This window comes from Mytilus californianus, unplaced genomic scaffold, assembly GCF_021869535.1.
Source record: "Mytilus californianus isolate M0D057914Y unplaced genomic scaffold, xbMytCali1.0.p SCAF_10, whole genome shotgun sequence".
Classification (NCBI taxonomy): domain Eukaryota; kingdom Metazoa; phylum Mollusca; class Bivalvia; order Mytilida; family Mytilidae; genus Mytilus; species Mytilus californianus.
The window spans coordinates 9,812,821-9,834,384 of NW_026262582.1; the positions used below are offsets into that span (position 1 = coordinate 9,812,821).

The following is a 21,564-nucleotide window of genomic DNA, read 5'->3' on the forward strand; positions in this document are numbered from 1 at the left end:
AAATGCAACGAAACAATGAATAAGCAGTATAAGGAAATATTTATGCGCCCAGATTGAGCATTCTCTTAATGATCTCACATCAACATGTCCAGTTCAATCTTTAATGTTACAGACCAGTTGTGGTTAAGTGAACTCTCAATTTCCCTCTTGTTACTCCATTCTTTGAATGTTACACAGTTCTCATCAGGATCTCGTTCATCAGTAAAAATGATGTCAGGATTTTTGCATGAGAATGAGAAGTACACCTACTGTAACCTCAAGGAAATGTCTTGTTCATGATGCATGAAAGCCTCTAAAACAGAATCTGCTGTTCATGAAGTACTATGTTTTCTTGTTTGAACACTTGTTCAACCACTGTTTCGTAACCAATCACATAAGATTCTCAACGATACAATTTCTATATGAAGACCTAAAACAAAAACATTCTTTGTTCTGCTAGAATATGTTTGCCGAGTTCCACTGTTTCGAAAAGCAACAAAAAAAAACGATTGATCACAAGTGATAATTGATACATGTCTCGAAAAAAAATAACACATTTTTGAATTGTATTCATGGAATGTCGAATCGTAATGATAGATGTGATCTCTTCCTGAAACATTGGGCAACGCGGACTGATATATAAAGGCAGATGACCATTTGTTTTTGCTCTACATTCGTGGACTGATATATAAAGGCAGATGACCATTTGTTTTTGCTCTACATTCGTGGACTGATGTCCAGACATATTTAATGTTTTCATTATCATCTGCTCCAAGCCATCTGTGTTATCTTTTTGTTAACTTATTTATACCATGTAAGAATCGAGTTGCACAATTGACTAATTGTACTAGATTGGCATACATGTAGTTCTGGTAAGACAATTGACAGGGTGCATGTCCATAAAATGGTAATTATAAGATGTACGTATGAAACGCATGGTTATTTTTGGTTAGTATTAAGGATATACATTGTATCTTATTCTATAGTAATATATATATATATTATATACTAAGTTAGAGAAATAATAAGAAAAGTTGTGCTGGCGCATAATATGTAGGTGAAAGTACCAGAGATTATAAGGGAAATGCATATATTTCAAAGCATAAGGTTATGACGAATTTGCCAATTTAGACTTAGAAGATGCTGAATGTAACAATTTTTTGGCCGTAGTTGAACTCTTGTTGTTGTCAATATTGTCCACGGCTGCTGTTGTAAAACCGTTTTGAACTACCAGCATGTGCATATTTTTTCAGATACCGTTGTCATACACACAGATTGTTGCGGTTGCTTATTTAAATGCAACACCATGATAATAATTAAACAGGATAAGCAAGCACATGCATTGTTAATGGCAATTACTGTCCTCTTCCAATTGATCATAAAGAAAACTATTCGAATCAAGAAGTATACATTATAGCAAAGTCTAGCTTAAATATTGGAATAACGCCAGTGTCTATACGTGATCTCTTGTTGTTGACTACTGTTCTGCAAGAATGGTACCGTAGTAACGATTTTCTATGCTTTCCTTACAAATGTTTTGATTGATGTCTTTAGTATATAAATGTGGCATGCACTTGGTATTATGGGGCAAATAGTTTTACTGCAGGTACGTCAAAATAAAACACTTTGTAACCTTCTATAAGGGATATTTGTTGATTTTGATATCTTATGGCGGCCATCTTGGAAAAAAGCCGCCATATTGAAATTTCAATGTGGGTCCATAGCTTATATTGTTTGAGGCACATAGCACTAATAATATAACAAATTTGAACTAATATAAGGAATATTTGTTGATTTTGATATTTTGTGGCGGCCATTTTGGAAAAAGCCGCCATATTTAAATTTCAAGATGGGTTCACAGCTAATATTTTTGAAACACCCAGCACTACTGCCATGCTAAATTTTATCTTAAATGTGACCTTATATAAGTGATATATGTTGATTTTGATATTTTATGTCGGCCATCTTTGAAATAGCCGCCATATTGAAATTTCAAGGTGGGTTCATAGCTAATATTGCTTGAAACACCCAAAACTACTACCATTCCAAGTTTGGTGTTTTTATCATCAAACCCACAATTTTTTCACCAATCTGCCGGACTAGTGGTGGTATAATCTTCTATACTAAAGATGATATATCAGTTACCAGAAAAGGTGTACTCGAAAACCAAACCGACGAGACTTTATGGGTCGAGATCAGAGGTAAAGGTCAACAATTTTTATTATGCTGTACTTACCGACCCGAATGGTCAGGTGTCGAATATTGGACACGACTTAATCATGCTTTTGAACTGGGTTATAAGTTTTCCGAAAACATTGTGACTTCTGGAGATTCAAATTCGGATTTATTCTCTTATAACAACAATAAATTATATGATACAATCAATCTTTTTAATCTAAAGAACGCAATTAATAAACCAACAAGGGTAACTGATCATAGTAGCACATTGCTCGATCCGATCATACTAAGTGATGCTATGCAATTTTCTTTTTCGGATGTACTTAGCGTACCTACAGACATTAGTGATCACTATGCTCCAATTATTTTTTTAAAATGTCAAAAATTTGTAACAAAGTCGTTCAAAAGGAAAATATGGCTGTATGAAAAAGTAAACGTAGATATTTTTAATAACATGTTAAATTTAGTTGATTGGAATGAACTCTTTTCTGATGGTCAGGACGTTGATGAAATGGTCAGTATATTCACCAAAACAATTCTTGACATTACAAGAGAGAGCATTCCAACTCGAATAGTAACAATACGTGGTAACGATAAACCCTGGTTCAATAATGAAATTAGGAAATCAATTCGCAAGAGAGATAGACTTCGAAAAAAGGCAATCAAATCTAAAAAAGTAACCGATACTAATAAATATAAAAAACAGAGAAACAAAGTAAATAATATGAAAAAAGAAGCGAAAGAAAATTTTGAAAAAAATTTGGAAGATATAATATTAGATAATGCCGGCAATTCTAAAACTTACTAGACAATTATGAAGAGGCTGATTAAACCCAATAAAGGTTCTTGTAATATACCCCCACTCCAAAATATTTTAAACGATGACAGTTTTGATAACTTTGCCTATGGCGACGACGAGAAATGTGACCTCCTTAATAAGTATTTCTGTTTCATTTGATCGTTGGAAGGAACTGATACTCAATTACCCGATTTCAAAGAAAAAACTAACAATCTATTGAACGATATAGTGATTAATACTAATGAAATTGTTGACATCATCAAACTTTTAAATCCCAACAAAGCATCAGGTCCCGACATCATAAGTCATAAGATACTCAAAATTTGTCTCGATAAAATTGCAATTCCAATAAGTATGATATTCAATAAATCATTAAAGCAGTGTAAGTATCCATCTAGCTGGAAAATTGCAAATGTGATAGCTTTATTTAAAAAGGGTGACAATTCTTCACCTTCCAATTACCGACAAATATCACTCATAAGTTATATAGGTAAAATTATGGAACGTGTTATATATAAACATGTTTTCAACCACTTACAAAGAAATAAATTAATATATGCATATCAATCTGGTTTTCTCCCTAAATGCTCAACTAGATATAGGAAGATGTGGTATGAGTGCCAATGAGACAACTCTCCATCCAAGTTACAATTTATAAAAGTAAACCATTATAGGTTAAGGTACCTCCTTCAATACGGAGCATTGGATCACACCGAACAGCAAGCTATAAAGGGCCCCAAAAAATTACTAGTGTAAAACCGTTCGAAAGGAAAAACCAACGGTCTAATCTATATAAAAACGAATTACGAGAAACATGTATGAACTACATAAACAGACGACAACTACTGTAATCAGATTCCTGACTTAGGACAGGTGCAAACATTTGCAGCGGGATTAAACGTTTTAATGGTACCAAACCTTCTCACTTTTCTGAAACAATAGTATAACATCACAACATAGAAAAACACACTATAAAATATCAATTGGAAGGCTTAACTCAATCAATAATCGTAAATTAACACACAATGAACGAATAAATTTGACCTGTGACACCTGAATGCAAATACACAGTTAATAAAAAATTACAAGGGATAAATAATTAAAGTCAAAAGTAAATAAACAGGTTCATCAACTATTAGAAATATATAAACTGTTCATCAACTATTAGAAATATATAATTGCATTTTGAACTCACTTGAAAAGAAGGAGATAAGTTGTTTTGTATTTTGCGATTTTTCAAAAGCCTTTGATAAAGTTTGGCATGATGGACTTATACATAAAATGAAGGCTTATGGTTAAAATGGTAATCTAATAAAATGGTTTAAAAGCTATCTGAGTGATAGAAAACAAAGAGTGGTTATCAGTCTTTTTCAAAACTTTGCAATATTTCTGCTGGGGTTCCACAAGGGTCTGTCCTCGGACCGCTGCTTTTTATGATTTACATAAATGATATTGCGGAAACACTTTATTCTCCCTGCAGACTCTTTGCAGATGACACATCGTTCAGCTATGCAGATCACGATGCATTGCAGATAGAATCTGTTATAAATCACGACCTGGATGAGCTGAACGAATGGTCTAAAAAGTGGTTAATGTCTTTTAATCCTGATAAAACAGAAATTATGTTATTTTCGAATGTTGACATCCCAGAAATGAATTTTACATTTAATGGAAAAAATATACCAGTAACTAATAATCATAAACACTTAAGAGTTACATTTGACAATGATGCTAAATGGAAAGTTCATATTGACAATATTGTAAAGTGTATCTTTATTTGAATATGCCAGTGGAGTTTGGGATAATAACGGATTGGGTAATATTAATAAGCTGGAGCAATTACAGCTTCAAGCTGCTCAAATAGAAACGGGTTTACCTATTTTTACAAGCTCAAGGGTAATTTACAAGGAACTTGGGTGGGAAACGTTGGCAGAAAGAAGAAAAAGAAGAAAAATTCAAATGTTTTATAATATTACACAAAATGATGTACCGGAAGATTTGAGTAATTTAATTCCACCAACAATCCAAAGTATGACTGTTTATGCACTACGCAATGGTAACGATATAATACTTCCGTTCTGCAGACTTGCATTAACTAATGAATCATTTATACCATCAACTATACGTCTATGCAATAATTTTGATACTTCAACCCGCGAAGCAGATACAATAGGAAAATTTAAAACGAAACTAAAAAACGTAAATCCCAATAGTAATAAATACATGCCGAAAAATTACGAGTTTGGAAGTCGTAAACTTAACATTGTGCTTACTCAACTTCGATGTTCTGCTTCCTTCCTAAATTATGATCTGTCTAGAGTTAATATTATTTCTGATTCATTTTGCCATTGCGGTGTGTATTCCGAAGAATCCCATCATTTCTTTTTTAAATGTATATTATATTCAGAAATAAGAAGTAAGCTTTTAGAAAATCTTAGCTTGCTCCCAAATAACTGTCCATTAAATGTAGTACTATTAACCTCGGGTAATAGTCTACTTACTCAGGAGCAAAATGAAAATATCTTTAAACATGTGTTTGAGTTTATTAGAGGGTCGAATAGATTCCTTATTGTTTAGATAGTAAAACATGACCACATTCACATCATCATCAAGGTTCAGTTCTTTTGATTTTTTTTTATTAATTTATTTCCTTGTTGTTCTTTTGAGTTCTTTTACTTTTTTTCTTTTTTTTTTTCTCTCTACTTCTTTTGTGTCACTTAATTTTTCTGTCCAATTTATACAAATGTTGAAATAATATGTATTGTATGCATGCTCTTATACATTGTATTGTTAAATATGTTAAATGGAGAAGACTTCATAAGTCTGTTTGACTTGTGTCTCATCCAATTTGTTTTGCAAATAAAATATGTTTAAACTAAACTGATAAAGGTTTCTTCGGGATGATGCGACACAGAAAAACAATTAGTTGCCGCTGTTCGAATAGATTATGGAGCGTTGTGTAAGTATGGAAACTTAACTAATTTTACTGATAATACGAAAATAGTTGCTTCAAGGGTATTTTTAACGTGCTGGATGTGGCATTTTCTTACACGATGTGTTAGGTATTACCGTCCCCGTACGGATATGGACTTTGGTAGTGAAATTATTCTGTCCGCAGTCAAAAATTCAGCAAACCTGTACTTTTAACCGGTATACTTCAACAAGGGAAATAATTCGTTTACAATTGTAATTTGAAAATCAGATTCGGAATTTCGGAAGTATGTTCATAGAAAGACCTATACATTAAGACCGTCCGAATTTGGAAGAAGTGGTTTTTTTATTGGACAATTACTTTTGTTTAAGAAACATCATCAGAAATCTGTTGTATAGTTATCTCATTTTCAATTATACGATATCTCCTAATTTTATTTATTAAAACAAAGGCACTTTGAAAACAATAATTTACTTAATAAGTTTCAAGAATGTTTAAGAGAAGTTGGAGTTGACACAAACAAACTGCATGTCCAAAGTACTCCAACATTTTTCATCATGAATTGTTAAGTAAACTTACACTTTAAATTATTATCATTGGAGCAAGTTTCATCTCACAATTGAAAAAAATCATGCTGACATTTTCACCTATTATGTCTGTTTGTTTTGTTCACACATTGTTGTCAATATAATGGAATTTTATGCGATTTTTATACAAGTGAGAGGTTTAGCTAGCTGTAAAACCAGGTTTAATCAATCATTTTCTAAATAAGGAAATGTCTGTACCAATCCAGGAATATGGCAGTTGTTTTCCACTCGTATGATGTGTTTGAGCTTTTGATTTTGACATTTGATAGGGAATTTCCGTTTTGAATTTTCCTTGGAGGTCGGTATTTTTTTTTTTTTTTTTGGCTTCTTGAAATAAATCATGATGGAGTCGGCATTGATATATGCCATTGTTTTCTTAGGATATGAATAGTTCAAAGCTGGGTTTAAACAAATGTATGGCCTTCTTTTATATTTTCAAATTTAGTGCTAATATAAGTACAGAAATTGCTGTTTTATATATGTTGTGTACAAATATCATTTTGTACAAATTATAATGTGTACAATAAAAACTTACAATTAATTATTTGTATTTTCAGTTTGTTGGGTTTGGTCATGGAGGTCTCCATAAAACTAACAAAGAACTCAAAAATATTTTGCTAACGTTAGCCGGGAAGCAATACGCATATTCACAACAAACTGTAAACAGTGTATCCTGAAACAAAAACGTACTGAAATATCAAAACTTGTTGTTAAACCTATAATTTCTGCTGACTTCAACTGTAGAGGGCAGCACCGACCGATCCGAGGAACATACAACGTGTTGTTGTGGAAGTAGGACATTTTGGCTATCGTATAGGGACAATAGCTGGTAATTTATCAGGAGTCTTAAGCAGAAACCAAATAGAATATATTAATGACTCTTCTTTGTCCGTTACACAAGTTCCTGATTTACAACCTACCCTAAGAGAAGCTGTTTATATTAATATTAATTTCATTTTGTTGTTCTTCTGCATCCTCTCGCTGATTACGGTTTAATTTTTTGAAATATGAGACCAATTTGTCGAAATCTATCTTAGGTTGAGCTGTACTTTTGTTTGAATTAAGAAGTCGCCAAAATTCCTTTGCATCCTTTTGCTTCAGATAATCCATTTCTTTCTGAAATCTCTTCTGTATTTCTTATGAGCTTTGTTCATTGTCTTTTTATATCGCTTCTCGGCATCTGTGGCTAGTGCTCTGTGGAACAGTGACCTATTTTTATTTCGTTTCATCTTACGGAACTCTGACCTTGCGACTTTGCAGTCATGGTCAAACTGGTTTATTTTTGCTATTTTCTGACTTCTTTCCTGCATTGACTTTTTACCCAAAAGTTTTTCCCGCTGAGTTTATTAGCACTATTGATTATTATATCTACTGCTTCTTGCGTCACTACTGCAGTGCAATCAATTTCAGAATTAATATTGTCTATTTCTGTAAGGTTCAAGCATTCTAGGAACTTGTGTGATTTTTCATTGGTCCAATTATTTATTTTTTGTTCATTTGTTCTAGTATCGTCGCTACATTTGATGTTAACTTCTTGAACAGTTTGTTTCAGAAAAATCTCGATTGGAGAATGAACATCTGAGTAGAGACATGAAAAATCAAGTACTTTAAAATCGGTAAAATTTTGGATAAGTTCTGCGCTGCATAGGCAATAACCAACAACGCTTGAATTACGGCATGTGAACTTTCCATCTATGTCGCCTAGATTTCTCCCATTCATGATGAAGAAGTTATTTCCCTTGCAAAATTATAGTAGTTGATTTCCAAACCTATTGAATTCTTGTTTTTATCCTTACTGCGAGAGAATTCATACTGGTCTAAAGTGCAAACAGCATTTATTGGTATATTATCAATATCTACGACATTAGATTCACTATCTGGAACAAATATAAAATCATCTTCGGACCCGGTTCTTGCATTAAAATCACCAACAAGTGAAATTTTTGAAAACCTATTTGATAGTTCCAAGAATTCCATCTCAATTTCGTTTATTGCATCAATGGATGAATATGAGGTATATTCAGGGGGGATGTGTAAATAATTCCCAAAGAATGTCATCTGATCTATTAAAAACTTTCGATATTTTACACCACAAGACAAATTTACTTTCAGTTTTGATATATTTAATATTATCTTTGAGATGATGTTTGTACGCTACAGCTAAACCACCTGATCTTATTTTGCCGATTTTATTTCTATTTTTGAAAATGAATTTATATCCCTGTTATTTTATATCATCGATATCGTCTAGTTGTGTTTCTACAATGCCAACAATATCCGTTTTATAAAGCAGTTCAGTAAATTCAGGATATTTGAGTTTTGATTTCATTCCACCACAATTACTACAAGTAAGTTTTAAGTAATTTAACTGATCATTCTGATTTTTCGAGGACTCTCTCGACCCGTCCTACATCCGCGTGGTTATGGTTTCTTCATTAATGGTGTCGTTGTTTCCAGATTCCTGACGGGACCTTTTGAAAGGGCGCCCATTTACAGTTTTGTTTCTAGACGAATTTTGTTGGGCTTCACGTAGTAGAACATCCCTATATTCAATGCCGTTTGGTTTGGTGTCGACTGATAAGTGTGGTTTTCCATTGATATATAATTTATCTCTTACCAGTTTTACTTTTTTACCCTCACTCCTGGCCTTCTTCATTACTGGGTAGAGTTCTTTCCGTTTTCTTTCAATTTCAATCGGGAACTGTTCGCTTATCCCAAATCGTTTCCCTTTCAACTTCAATGTATTGTTAAGTACATCTTCAAGCTCATCTCTGGGGATAAATGTCGCTACAATAGGACGGGGTCCATTTAGTCCGGGTTCCCCAAAACGATGAACGTTAGGGGTCATCCATAATTGTCAACAATTTTCCGAAGTGTACAAAACATACAATTTTTCAGACCCCCCACCCTCCCTCGAAAAGTGTACATCAACCATTTTCAGATTTCAAGACAAGAATCAATCATTCTTAATAAAAAGAAGATCCTGCCTAATATAGTTAGTTTAATATAGAATTTGCATTGAAAATAAACTGAAACATATCTGACTGTTTATATTGATGACATCTATCTGTGATGCTTGTATTTTGTCAGAATAAGAGTATGAAGATACCATTTTGTTGTTTTGTTGGTTTTAATGAATGGGATAGATGCATTTACACGCAGATTATATACCAAGAAAACACACTGAAAGCAAGCAATCAAGCATTCCGGAAATAAAAAAAAAGCGTACGGTAAAAATGTTGATTTTTTAACCCCCTCCCCCCAAGTGTACGTTTTGTACACTTTGGAAAATGGTTGATAATTATGGATGACCCCTTACCGAGATTAACTTTATACGGTATTTCAAGTTCGTTTGTTATAAAGTTCTGTATTTTCGATTGACATATCTCTTCCCGTTGAAACGCTCACCGGAGAATATTAGATTGTCACTCATGCTTCTGCATTTGAGATCCAGCACTTCGGCTTGTAATTCTTTAATGTCGATGTTTGAGCGTGTTCCACTTTCCTTTTCTATAGCCTCTATCTATTCTTTTATCTCAGATATCTCTCCTACATTTGTTGAATATTTATAAACCATAATATCTACGATATGTCCCATTTTTTCTACACTTTCTTCAACTTGCCTATTGCGTTCTTGAATTTCGATGATTGTTGTGTGTACTCTTGTAGACAAGTTTGACCAGCTTTCCTTTATATTATCGATTTTCTGTACTTCTTTCTCTATTGTCCCGACCATATGCGTTAGGACTCGCAACGACTTCAGAATTTCCATAAGAATAGCTCTAGTATCCTTGTCATATAAGAGGTTTCCCGATAGCTCATCGTCGGCTTGTTGAGTATTTTCGGCCATTTTTGACGTTGCTTTGGTTATCCGATTGTTCTCAATGTTCCAACGTATAGTGACGTTATGGCTATAGATACATTCTTTCTCGTTTTGCCTAAGTATTTTGTAGAAAACTGTTTTAAAGAATATAGAGTCAAATGAATCACACTAAGATAAGAGTTAATATCAAACGGAATCTTCTTACCGTTTTGAATCGTATATTTTAGTTGTTTGGTTGTTTATAACCGATTTTGTAGCGATTTTGTACAGGAGCAAATTTTGCGTGCAGCTTCCTCAGCAACGTACCGTAGATAGAGTTATCAGTGTGTTTCATATTGATTCATAATTAAAATTAAAATGATTTTTTATCATTTGATTTGAAAACTTATTCTATGTAAAATATTGTACAAGTTATAAGTGTAATTAAGCCTTATTTTGTATTTTTTTTTTATTGTACACATTATGATTTGTACAAAATCAGAACTTGTACACAACATATACATTTAAATGTTGATTAATTTTTAGCCAGAATAGACTCATATCAAAATCAGTATGTTTATTTTCATTTGGTGGCTGATTGATTTTAGGATGCTTTACAGTAAGTGGCAAATATTTCATGTACATTTCAGTACAGTATATTTATGTATAATAGTTTGTAAACACAAATAAATGGAAATAAACAGTTCCAGTTCCATTTTTTCGAAACGGTCAAAATTCCGTCTTACAGACAGTCCCATAATGACAATTTCGAACAATTGTCAAACTGGCTTGCATGTCACTTCTTCGTACGACTCTGGTTTGTTATTAAATTAAATTAAAGCTTCAACTACAGTTTTCCTATCCGACAGAGTAAATAACTTGTAATTTTTACAGTATGATAATAGCATTAAATTTACGTGAATTCCATATTTTCCGAAATGGTGTTTAGCGGGCTGATATGAAAAATTTATCACATGCTTCCGACTATTATCACATGCCTTTCCGTAACGTTATCGCATGGCATTTCGGCGTTACTGGGCAAATTCCGGAATACACCTCAATGGTACGTTTTCAGTGAAAAACATTACAAAGTAGGGTACAAAAAAATTATTAGGAAACAGGAAAATATATTATGTAAAATGCAAAAAAACAAATGATACAATAAATGCATTTTTCAAAGTTTCAAGCATAATTTAGAAAGTTACTTTTCAAATGTTGACTTTTTCAAACAGTGTTCATAATGTTTTGTTGAAATTTTTTATTGTCAATATAAAAATATTTTATACTGTTGTTTTTCTTCCTTGTTGAGGCATATGATAGAAAGATTTCATATCGGATTTATTACATTTGGTGTCCGACGTCCGTAAACTTTTCATTTTTTGAACTTCTACTTGACGACCACTTAAGAGGATCAATATATATGCCTCGCATCACGGTGCGGAACTATTAGTTTCAATCGATATACACGCCATCTTGAAATAATTACTAATCACATATAGATTCTGATTGGTTGCTTTATGATGCGGCTGAGATACAGCAACAGCTATTGGCTTAAATGAGATAAAGAATTACAGACTTTTCTCGTCTCAGGATAAGACATCAAATCCCAGAAAATTAACTATGTGTATTTCAGTTCCGATCAACTGCTATTAATTCATGTTCGTTTTATTAAGCCCTTCGGCTCTTGGGCTGATATTGAACCTTGGGCTGATAATACATCGGATATGAAAAATGCCATGTAATAATCTGATAATATCAATTCATTTAGATCGGAAACAGTAATTAGTTCTCTTGCATGTGTGGTTTAAAGTGTTTGCCAACCTCCGTTATAGCAATATCATATTGCCTCGGTTTTAGTACCATAGGAACCGGCCCTACGTGTTTGCCAACATGTGTTATTTGAACTCCACGCCCCCTTTTAGCTTCTATAACAGTACCACTACAAGTTGCTTTCTGACAAGCTATAAAATTGGGGTTCACATTTACTGCCTTATCATAAATCTTATCGATATCATCCCACCGTTTGAAACTAATTTCAAGTTGAGTTTTTTGAGATATTTCTCCAAATTTCCGACTTTTTGTCAAGCTATGAAATTTTTTCCGTGATGCAACAGCAATGCATTCATTCAGGTAGCCATTTACTTTGTACTTTTCCGCTTCAAGAATTTTTACGATAATTTGTTCTGATGTGATCGAATCTGATTTGAAGTAAACTTGTCGGACAAGAAACTCGTCAATCCTTTTCTTTAAATCATCAGTTTGATATTCGTCAGCTAAATGCAACATGTGATGAACAGTGGCTTCTGAAAAACAAATGCAATTATTTCTCAAAGACTACAACAAATAAATCATTTGCATTTGATAAAACATACCTTTTCTAAATAAAACTTTACACAATATGCATTAATGTAAATTTTATGTTATATATTTATTTTATCTCTTAAATCGTGATTATAGCAATGAGTCATCAACACGGTGGTCGAAACAAATAATCAAAATAAATCCCAAGGGCAACATACACTTCAATAAAAGACAAAACTTAGTGTCATTTCAATACGAAATGGAGAAATTAAAGAAGCAAGCACAATCTTAAGTGTCGTTCTCTGTTTGGACAACAGTATTTTCAAGTAGATGGGGATTAGGAATGGGGTGGTGAGCTGATACAGTTAGTGATGCATTTGCAAGATTATGCGAGCTGACATACTAAACAAGAAAATAAATGATACATTTGTTCGTGTTTATTACCGAAAGCGACTTTAGGTTACTCATCATTATTTTGATAACGACCGTTACAACGATAATAATGTAAAGAAATGTTATCAAAGATCATCAAGGTTTTTCTACTTTCGACAGCTTTTTATGAAACCGAAACAGTATCGTCAAACCGGTGCCATAGCTTGGCCATTTTAGTATGTTTATTGTCCCTCGAGTGTCGAGCCGAGGTGGATATGGTCATGATCTCAGTCTGTCCTTCCGTTCAAAACACATCAATACTCAGATGTCTCTGACATGAAGCTTTTATACTTGGTAGGATAATTTGTCATCATATTCATTCTCCTGATCTTGCTAAATTGTCAGTCTGATTTCACGAGTTTTTTGGATTTCAACCATTTTTATTTAGTACTGTAACAATAACACCTTGTGAAAGCAACTCCTCTGATTTCATTTTATAGAAAACTCTCACACTTGGTAGGATTATTTGCCTTCATGCATAGTTGACCACATTGTACCGCCATTTTGATTCGACCATTTTTACAGTATATAATGAGTTATTGTTACAATTACAGTTACAGAAAACTCTCATACTACTATTGTTGAAATCATATGTTGCTGACCATAATATGTAATCATTTTGATCCGACGTTTTTACAGGTGTTATTGGACTTTAACTTTTTTTTTCTATTGTGACAATAACACCATCATGACCTTGTGAACGCAAATCCTCTGAAACCATAAGACAGAAAGCTCTAATACTTTTAACTTTTGTTTTCCATCATGTGTAGTTGACCATATTATATCATCGTTTTGATTTGATAATTTTGATAGGAGTTATAGGAATGTCACCATATTTTGACTATCGTAACACAATGACAAATTGTGACAAGCATTTTAATTCCTCATTTATACAGCGAGGGAAACATTTCACTAAGGCGTTGCAATCTTGTTTGCTTTATTTACATATTTTTTTTGATAAATGTGACCTTATATTGTTATTCATTGAGTAACGGAAAAAATCAGACCAGGTCTATATATAATTAATGATTGTAACTTGAATTTATCAATTATTACTAGTATCAGGTTTTCGAAACACCTTCACAAGTTGCAAAAAGAAGAATTAATATATATAGAAAAAATTCAAAGATACTAAGTCTTTGCAAGTTCTTTTGGCAACTCTATTCGTGTTTACCTGTAAGTTCATCATCGAATCCTGGAGACAGATAACGTAGGAAATGAACAAAATGACTTAGTTTTTTATTAGGTAAGGGTATTTCTTTTAACGATCCTTCCAAAAACTTAGAACTAAACATTGTCTCAAACACAGGCGACACGGCTATAAGATGCTCCTTTTGTACATACAGCTTACTTTCACCAAAAACCAATGCGATGTTTTGTTCATTGAAAGGAGAGGCTAAGTTTATCTCCTGGCTTGTTAATTTTTGTAGATCTTCCTCTGAGTCAGTCGACCCTTCATCTTCACTACTAGGACCAGCAATTCGACTAATTACTGTGATAGGTGCGCGAGACTCTTCTTCATTTTCAATCTGATTAAACAGATCTATCGAAACTCGTGTGCTCGTCGAAGATCTGTCACTCATGGTATACTCGTTTCACTTTTGTGACCTTTTTACAGCTGACCTTTCAAAGAATTGATATCGACCAATCAGAATCGTCCTTGTTAACGACCTACAAAAAAATGTATGGGAGTGGGTCATACACGAACATCGGTGATAGAATCATAGATTGTTGTCCTGTGGTATATATGTTTGAAGACCAAGTATGAAAACTACAGCTAGGAATTGATAGCAAGCCTGCAGACAGAGGTACATGTACAGCCATCTAAAAAAGTGCAAGGGTAAATGAATATATGTTCAAACTATGCTGTGAGCATGGACCCCCTTTTATATTTTCTGTTTTTTCGGTATATTTGTACATGTATTTTCAAACGTGGAGCATATGAACTGTTGAAAATGTAATGATGTGTAATTAGTAGCAAAAACACATTAATCTAAACATGAATTATTCGTTATGTGCCTTACACAAACAATATTCAGCTGAAAAAATGGGGAATTTTTGTTTTGAAAATATCAGACATAAATCATACATGTAGATGAAACTATCTTACACAGAAAATGACAAAGGGGGAGTCCATAACCCAAGGCCCATTGTTTATGGTAAGCAAGTAAATATTTCAAGGATTAGCTAACGAAGACAAGTTAAGCTGTCATAGCTGTGGGTCCTAGAAATTGACTCGCATTAAGGTATGTCAAGTTGTAAATTTCCTCTAATATCAATAAGATTTTTGGTATATTATACTTTATCTCAGTAAATTAACAAATAGTAAAACATTCTTTCATCAACATGCAGAATATATTTTCTAAAAAGTGTTAGAGTGAACACTAATAATAGGATATGTGGGGAAACCATAAACAAACATGCACAGAGTACATTTTTCTTGGCCATTTAACATTAAAAAGCTAAATAGTAATAATCAGAAAAAGTTAAATGCATATTTGTGCTTCTGGTAAGAACGATAGATGATCTTAATCAGACTTTATACTTCATGTATCTAAATACTCTTCTTTCGACAATCTACAGACTTAATGAGTTAAATAAGAGTGAACCTCTGGACCTTCTGTCCTAGTCTACCACCATGATGCTCTTATGAAAGCTTTATTTCTCTCAAGCCTCTATTTTAGTCTTTCCTGCTACAGAAGTTGCAGAATAAGAGATCTACTGATGCTAATCCAGCTGCAAAGACACTATTTACCCTTTTTATAAAGTTTAATATTTCAGATGATAGAAGACGACCTTGATGCATAATACCTTGTATAAAGATGCCGTTTTCGTCAGTCATATAGCTATTTTCTTATTTGGTTGATGTCCAGTGAATCTGAAATGTTAATATACCAGTGTCAAGATTTATTAGTACTTGTTTTGAAATAAGAGAACATTTGCATTCCAGTGACTAAATATACATGTAATAAGGATGTAATTTATGTTTCATGTATTACAAACTTTAAGGGTTAATATTGTTTTATGTTTGAACCCCATTTTGTTTGGAGGATAGTTATTTATTCATTTATTTTCAATGTATTGTATGTTAATATAAAAATAAGAAGATGTGGTATGATTGCCAATGAGACTATTTTCCACCAGAGACCCAATGTAATATATTATACAAATTACTGTATAACTAATACTATATCTACGTATATGGGTATATACTCGGAAACGGGCCCTTTAATTGGATTTGATAAAGTATTCGTATTCGTATGCATGTATCCATTGTCATCGACTCTTCTAAAAACTAATGGTTTTGTCATGTTAATTTATGAGTAATACTACTAAAAAGATAACTTTATTTGGTATATGTGATCCTTGCAAGGTCTTCATGTCAGTGAAATAGGGTCCATGATACCTCGACCTCAAGTAGTAGTCATCAAGTCTGTATCTCATATACCATGTAAAATAGTAGGTCAACTATATTTGATATAAGGAATTAGTGTAAGGTATAAATCTCAATCTGGCAGGGTTCATCTGACCATGAACTAATTTTTATGGTTCATTGGTTAATGTTAATATAAAAATAAGAAGATGTGATATGATTGCCAATGAGACCATTTTCCACCAAAGACCAAATGACGTAGAAGTTAACAACTACAGGTCATTGAATAGCCTTCAACAACGAACAAAATCCATACCGCATAGCAAGCTATTTAAGGCTCCAAAATGGCAAATGTAAAACAATTCAAACGAGAAAACTAACGGCCTGATTTATGTACAAAACAATAAACGAAAAACAAATGTAATATACAGCAACAAACGACAACCACTGTTTTACAGGCTCCTGACGTGGGACAGGCACATACAGCATGTGGCTGGGTTAAATATGTTTGCTGGTGCCAAACCACAACAAAGCACAAAAAACCCTTACAAAACATGTTTACGTTATCATGGTTAAGTCTGTTTTTATGATTCTATTAGCAATAGGGTACCAATAATTGGTTTATGGAATTATTGTAAGGTGAACATGTCCGTCTGGTAAAAGAGTAAATCTATCAGGGGTACTGATTGTTCCAAATTACATTTATTTACTGGTGCAGATGACTATTTAGTCATCCTGATTAATATATTTGAGGCTTGTTTTGACAGCTCAAACCTTGAGAATTTTAGGAGTTGTAGAGAGCCAACATTTCCATGTAAATAAAAATCAGTATTTTTTTTTATTATTTGTTTGGACGTCTCATAAAAATTTATACATCTATGGATAGACCAATTTACTTTTTTTTGTATCCCTTACTATGGCAAGCCGTTCTCATCAAAACAATGTTTGAGCCATTGTTCGAAAAATTTACACACCGAGATTAAAACACTTTAAACACACACTGAGAATTTAAAATTACACACTGAGAATATAAAATTACACACTGAGAATTTAAAATACACTGAGATTTCAAAAATACACACTGAGATTAAATAAAATGAAAAACACAAGACAGTTGAAATGAAAAAAATAACTTAATACAAAGTTCACAAGAATTGTTGGTAAAGTTATACAGTGTAAAAAGTGTTTTTGGTACGCTTATATATATCATATTATTATTATTATTATTATTACGATCCGACCTCAACAGTCAACTCGTTGAGGTCATGGGGTGCAACTGAAAAGAATGACAAACGGCTCATATTTCAATTATCCATTTCTATTGTAACTATCCACTATCGGAGTATACTATAATCGTGAGATGTTATTACGATGGCAAGATATACTTGTGCAACCATATGCATTCGAAGCGATAAGCTGTTGATGTCATCTTTGGATATTTCCGGGACATTTCAATAAACCTTACTCGTTTTATGTTCCGGGTGTCACTTTCTAGAATCAGTAAATCAAATTCTGATTGGTTGAAAAAGTAACGTGCAAAATCCTTCAGAGGTGAAACTGCATGTACATACGTATGAGTTGGATATGAGCATAACGAAATCTGAGATCTAGATTTTAGCAGGCTGCTTCAGTTTGAACTCGTTCCATTTCATCAAAGTCCAGTTTTATGTTTTCCTAGCATTACACTTTATATCAAATTTCGATTATAAGGTATAGATATATATTGTTATAAATATAGCAAAAACATGCAAAACGTGTATGTATTGTCCTTCTGTAAAATAGAATAATATATAGAAGAGTATTGGCTTAAATATGTAGTCGAATACGGGTTCCTTTGTACGGGAAATAAGAAGGTATGATTTGGGTCCAAATATATTTCACTCTCTGACTCATTGGCAGAATCTAATGTTGAATCTAGTTTGTACTCTGATAATTCATTAATATTCAAATTTTTCTGAAAGCCCTTTTATGACTGACTAGAGGCTATAAAGAGTCTTTATAAATTAGAAGATGTGGTATGAGTGCCAATGAGAAAACTATCCATCCAAGTCACAATGTGTAATAAGTAAACAATTATAGGTCAAAATACGGCCTTCAACACGGAGCCTTGGCTCACACCGAACAGCAAGCTATAAAGGGCCCCAAAAAGACTAGTGTAAAACATTTCAAACAGGAAAACCAACGGTCTAATCTATATAAAAACGAGAAACAAACGAGAAACACTTACAATGTATGAACCACACCAACAAACGACAACCACTGAAAAACAGGCTCCTGACTTAGGACAGGTGCATAAAATTTGTCTATTACCTGGATCTACATGCAAGTGTATTTTCAACATTGAAGACTAAATTATGATTCTCTTTTCTGTTATTTTTTATTGCTGATATGTTTGCTGTGCTCAGCTACTCTTTATAAAAGTGTTTGCCCAAAATACAAAATATAGGTAATAATTGTCATTCAAGGACAATAACTTCCATAAAATACGTACGCAACATGAACTGAAATAAGCTGCCAATATTGAAATTGTAGACTTTTTAAAGATAATCAAAATAGTCATAAAAAGACCAAATGTATTTAATTGAATGTTTACGACAAATTTATGTTTAACCCTGTAACATTATGTATGTGCCTAACCTGTAATTCAGTGGTAGCCGTATGTTAGTTGCTGTATATCATATTTGTTTTTCGTTTAATACTTTGTACATAAATCAGGCCGTTAGTTTTCTCGTTTAAATTTTTGTTTGAATTCGTCATTTCAGGGCATTTTATAGACTACTATGCGGTATGGGTTTGCTCATTGTTGAAGGCCGTTCACTGAATGAGAGGCGAAAAATGCAGTATTCCTGTTGATCTATAGCTGTTAACTTGTTATTCAAGAAAAGTTAGCATGAATTTTTTTGCGACGATTTTAAGCTTAAAACTATATATTTTCCAATCAAAAAAGGAGGAGGGGGGTACCCTCTTTTTATGTCGCTTCTACGAACGTTTCTATTTACAGATCATTTGACTGGACAGTAACTATTGTTTTCTGTTGTAACTATCCAATTGCATCATGTGACAGGTAATAAACTACTATTTACAAAATAATATGCTATTGAAGAATTCACGGTTCAATTATTCATGATTATTGGAACTAAACAACAAACGTAACTTGTGTGCATGAGCTACATGTACACACTACAAACATTTACGTATTAATGGAATCAATACACGTGTTAATATTTACCTTCAGAACATTCGAGTCAGCCATTGTTATCCTTGTGTATATCATGTGTTGACTACACGTAACAACAAACCAGGAAGTTAAAATTCATTCAGTCATTTAGCTATTCTATTTGTGTAAGAGTCTCTGTAGTTGCACAGTTGGGTGTTGTTGACTAAAGGACCGTTCAATATTTATCAAATGGATGGGCCTGTGCAAAATGGGGCGAGGCAAGCACTTTTTTGTGCAAATATTTGGATCCGATGGGCCAGATCTTTTTTTAATATGTTTAGTGGATGGGCCAGAACGTATTTAATAGGGAAAAAAATTGCTATAAATTTTATCGGTTTGTAGGAAATTGCACAAAAAAACACGATAAAAACAAAAGTAATGATTTTAATGTTTTAAATCATGAAACATGAAAACACAACATTTTAGAAATAATTAAATCATGTAACATAAAAACACAACGTTTTAGAAATAATTTAATGGCGCCTAATTTAATCATGTAACATGAAAACACGACAACATTTTAAAACTTTGATCAACCAACAATTTTCACATGAATGGGGTTATCTTCCATGTATTAAAACTTGTAAAATTATACTTGTTTGATATATTCAGTATATAGCTTCTGATCAATGCAAAAAAATATAAAATAACTATAGAAATAGATTTGCCTACTGACTTATATTCACTAATTTCAAAATGACAGTATAACTTCAAGAGCACATGCATCTAAAAAAATGTGAATTAGTTGTTCTTCTTTAAATAATACCATATATAGGCTGTCCTCTAATACATGTTTCAATGATAGATAATTTTATAGTATGGATGATATTCTATATTAAAATTAAAGACAGATGTAGGATAAATTTATTTAGCAATATTTTGTTCCGAAATATTTCAAACACCATTCTTACAGTGTACAAGTATTTCTATTATATTTCAAGAACCAAGCAGGATATAATTATGGTACCTGTATTTAAGGAAATCCAAAAGGTTTTATTTAATGAGTTTTTGTGGTGCAATTAAAAGATATGCAGATTAGGTATACCTCCCATATTTTAAATGGACTTGAGTAAAAATGTAAAAAAGATCTGAATTCAATACAAAACTATTAGAAAGGGGAGATAATTTATTGATTAACAATATAATTTACTGTCATTTTAAAAAAGATCGTTGATGGATTTTACATGTTTTAATCTTGTCTATACTATGTTCTGAATTCAATTTGATATTGATAGATGCAACAATCTATGCAGACTAAATCTAGCACTATAAATAATAAATACACAGATTTTAATGTATATGTTGATATGAATCAATCATTTTTGCTCTTGAACAGGGGAAACAACTCCTGCTTTTTAATGTTTTCTACATATACATGACTATACATAGTATGATATATTACAGACATTGCTACTTTTAAATGATAATTCTGCTTTTAACATTAAAAACTACCACTTATGCAATTATTTAATAGAACAAAGACTTAAAGAGAGATACATTAAACTGTTTCAAATTGACAAAAGACCTCAGATTTCAGAATAAATATAAACTTAGTATATTTAATAGTATGGTTAATATTTCGTCATATGTTTATGACTTGTATGAACATTGTTAGCAATTCTTAATTGGATATAAGAAGATGTGGTATGAGTGCCAATGAGACAACTCTCCATCCAAGTCACAATTTGTAAAAGTGAACCATTATAGGTCAAACTACGGTCTTCAAAACGGAACCTTGGCTCACACCGAACAGCAAGCTATAAAGGGCCCCAAAAATGACTAGTGTAAAACAATTCAAACGTGAAAACCAACGGTCTAATCTATATAAAAATCGAGAAACGAGAAACACTTATGAACCACATCAACAAACGACAACTATTGAACATCAGATTCCTTACTTAGGACATGTGCAAACAAATACAGCGGGTTTAAACGTTTTAATAGGTACAAACCTTCACCCTTAT

At 32.6% G+C, this 21,564-nt stretch overlaps 1 protein-coding gene across 2 annotated transcripts; it reads right to left on the bottom strand.

Moving 5' to 3' along the window:
• Positions 1-10,819: 10,819 nt before the first annotated feature.
• On the bottom strand, positions 10,820-19,659 carry LOC127717589 (uncharacterized). 2 transcript variants are annotated; one of them, XM_052223296.1, is made up of 4 exons: positions 19,613-19,659; positions 15,822-15,888; positions 14,185-14,681; positions 10,820-12,580 (listed from the first exon to the last, which is right to left on the bottom strand). In XM_052223296.1, the coding sequence occupies exons 3-4, from the start codon at positions 14,591-14,593 to the stop codon at positions 12,060-12,062; spliced, it is 930 nt and encodes a 309-aa protein (XP_052079256.1). In that variant the 5' UTR covers positions 14,594-14,681; positions 15,822-15,888; positions 19,613-19,659; the 3' UTR covers positions 10,820-12,059. The 2 variants fall into 2 exon arrangements, with proteins under 2 accessions (XP_052079256.1, XP_052079257.1); XM_052223297.1 differs by having other exon boundaries at positions 14,185-14,834; positions 19,613-19,655.
• Between the last annotated feature and the right edge of the window lie 1,905 nt (positions 19,660-21,564).

Excerpts from the sequence above, each read along its gene's own strand:
- LOC127717589 (XM_052223296.1), bottom strand. The coding sequence starts at position 14,593 with ATGAGTGACAGATCTTCGACGAGCACACGAGTTTCGATAGATCTGTTT. Across the intron at positions 12,581-14,184 it reads ATTCGATGATGAACTTACAG|AAGCCACTGTTCATCACATG; the intron begins GTAAACACGAAT and ends TTTGTTTTTCAG.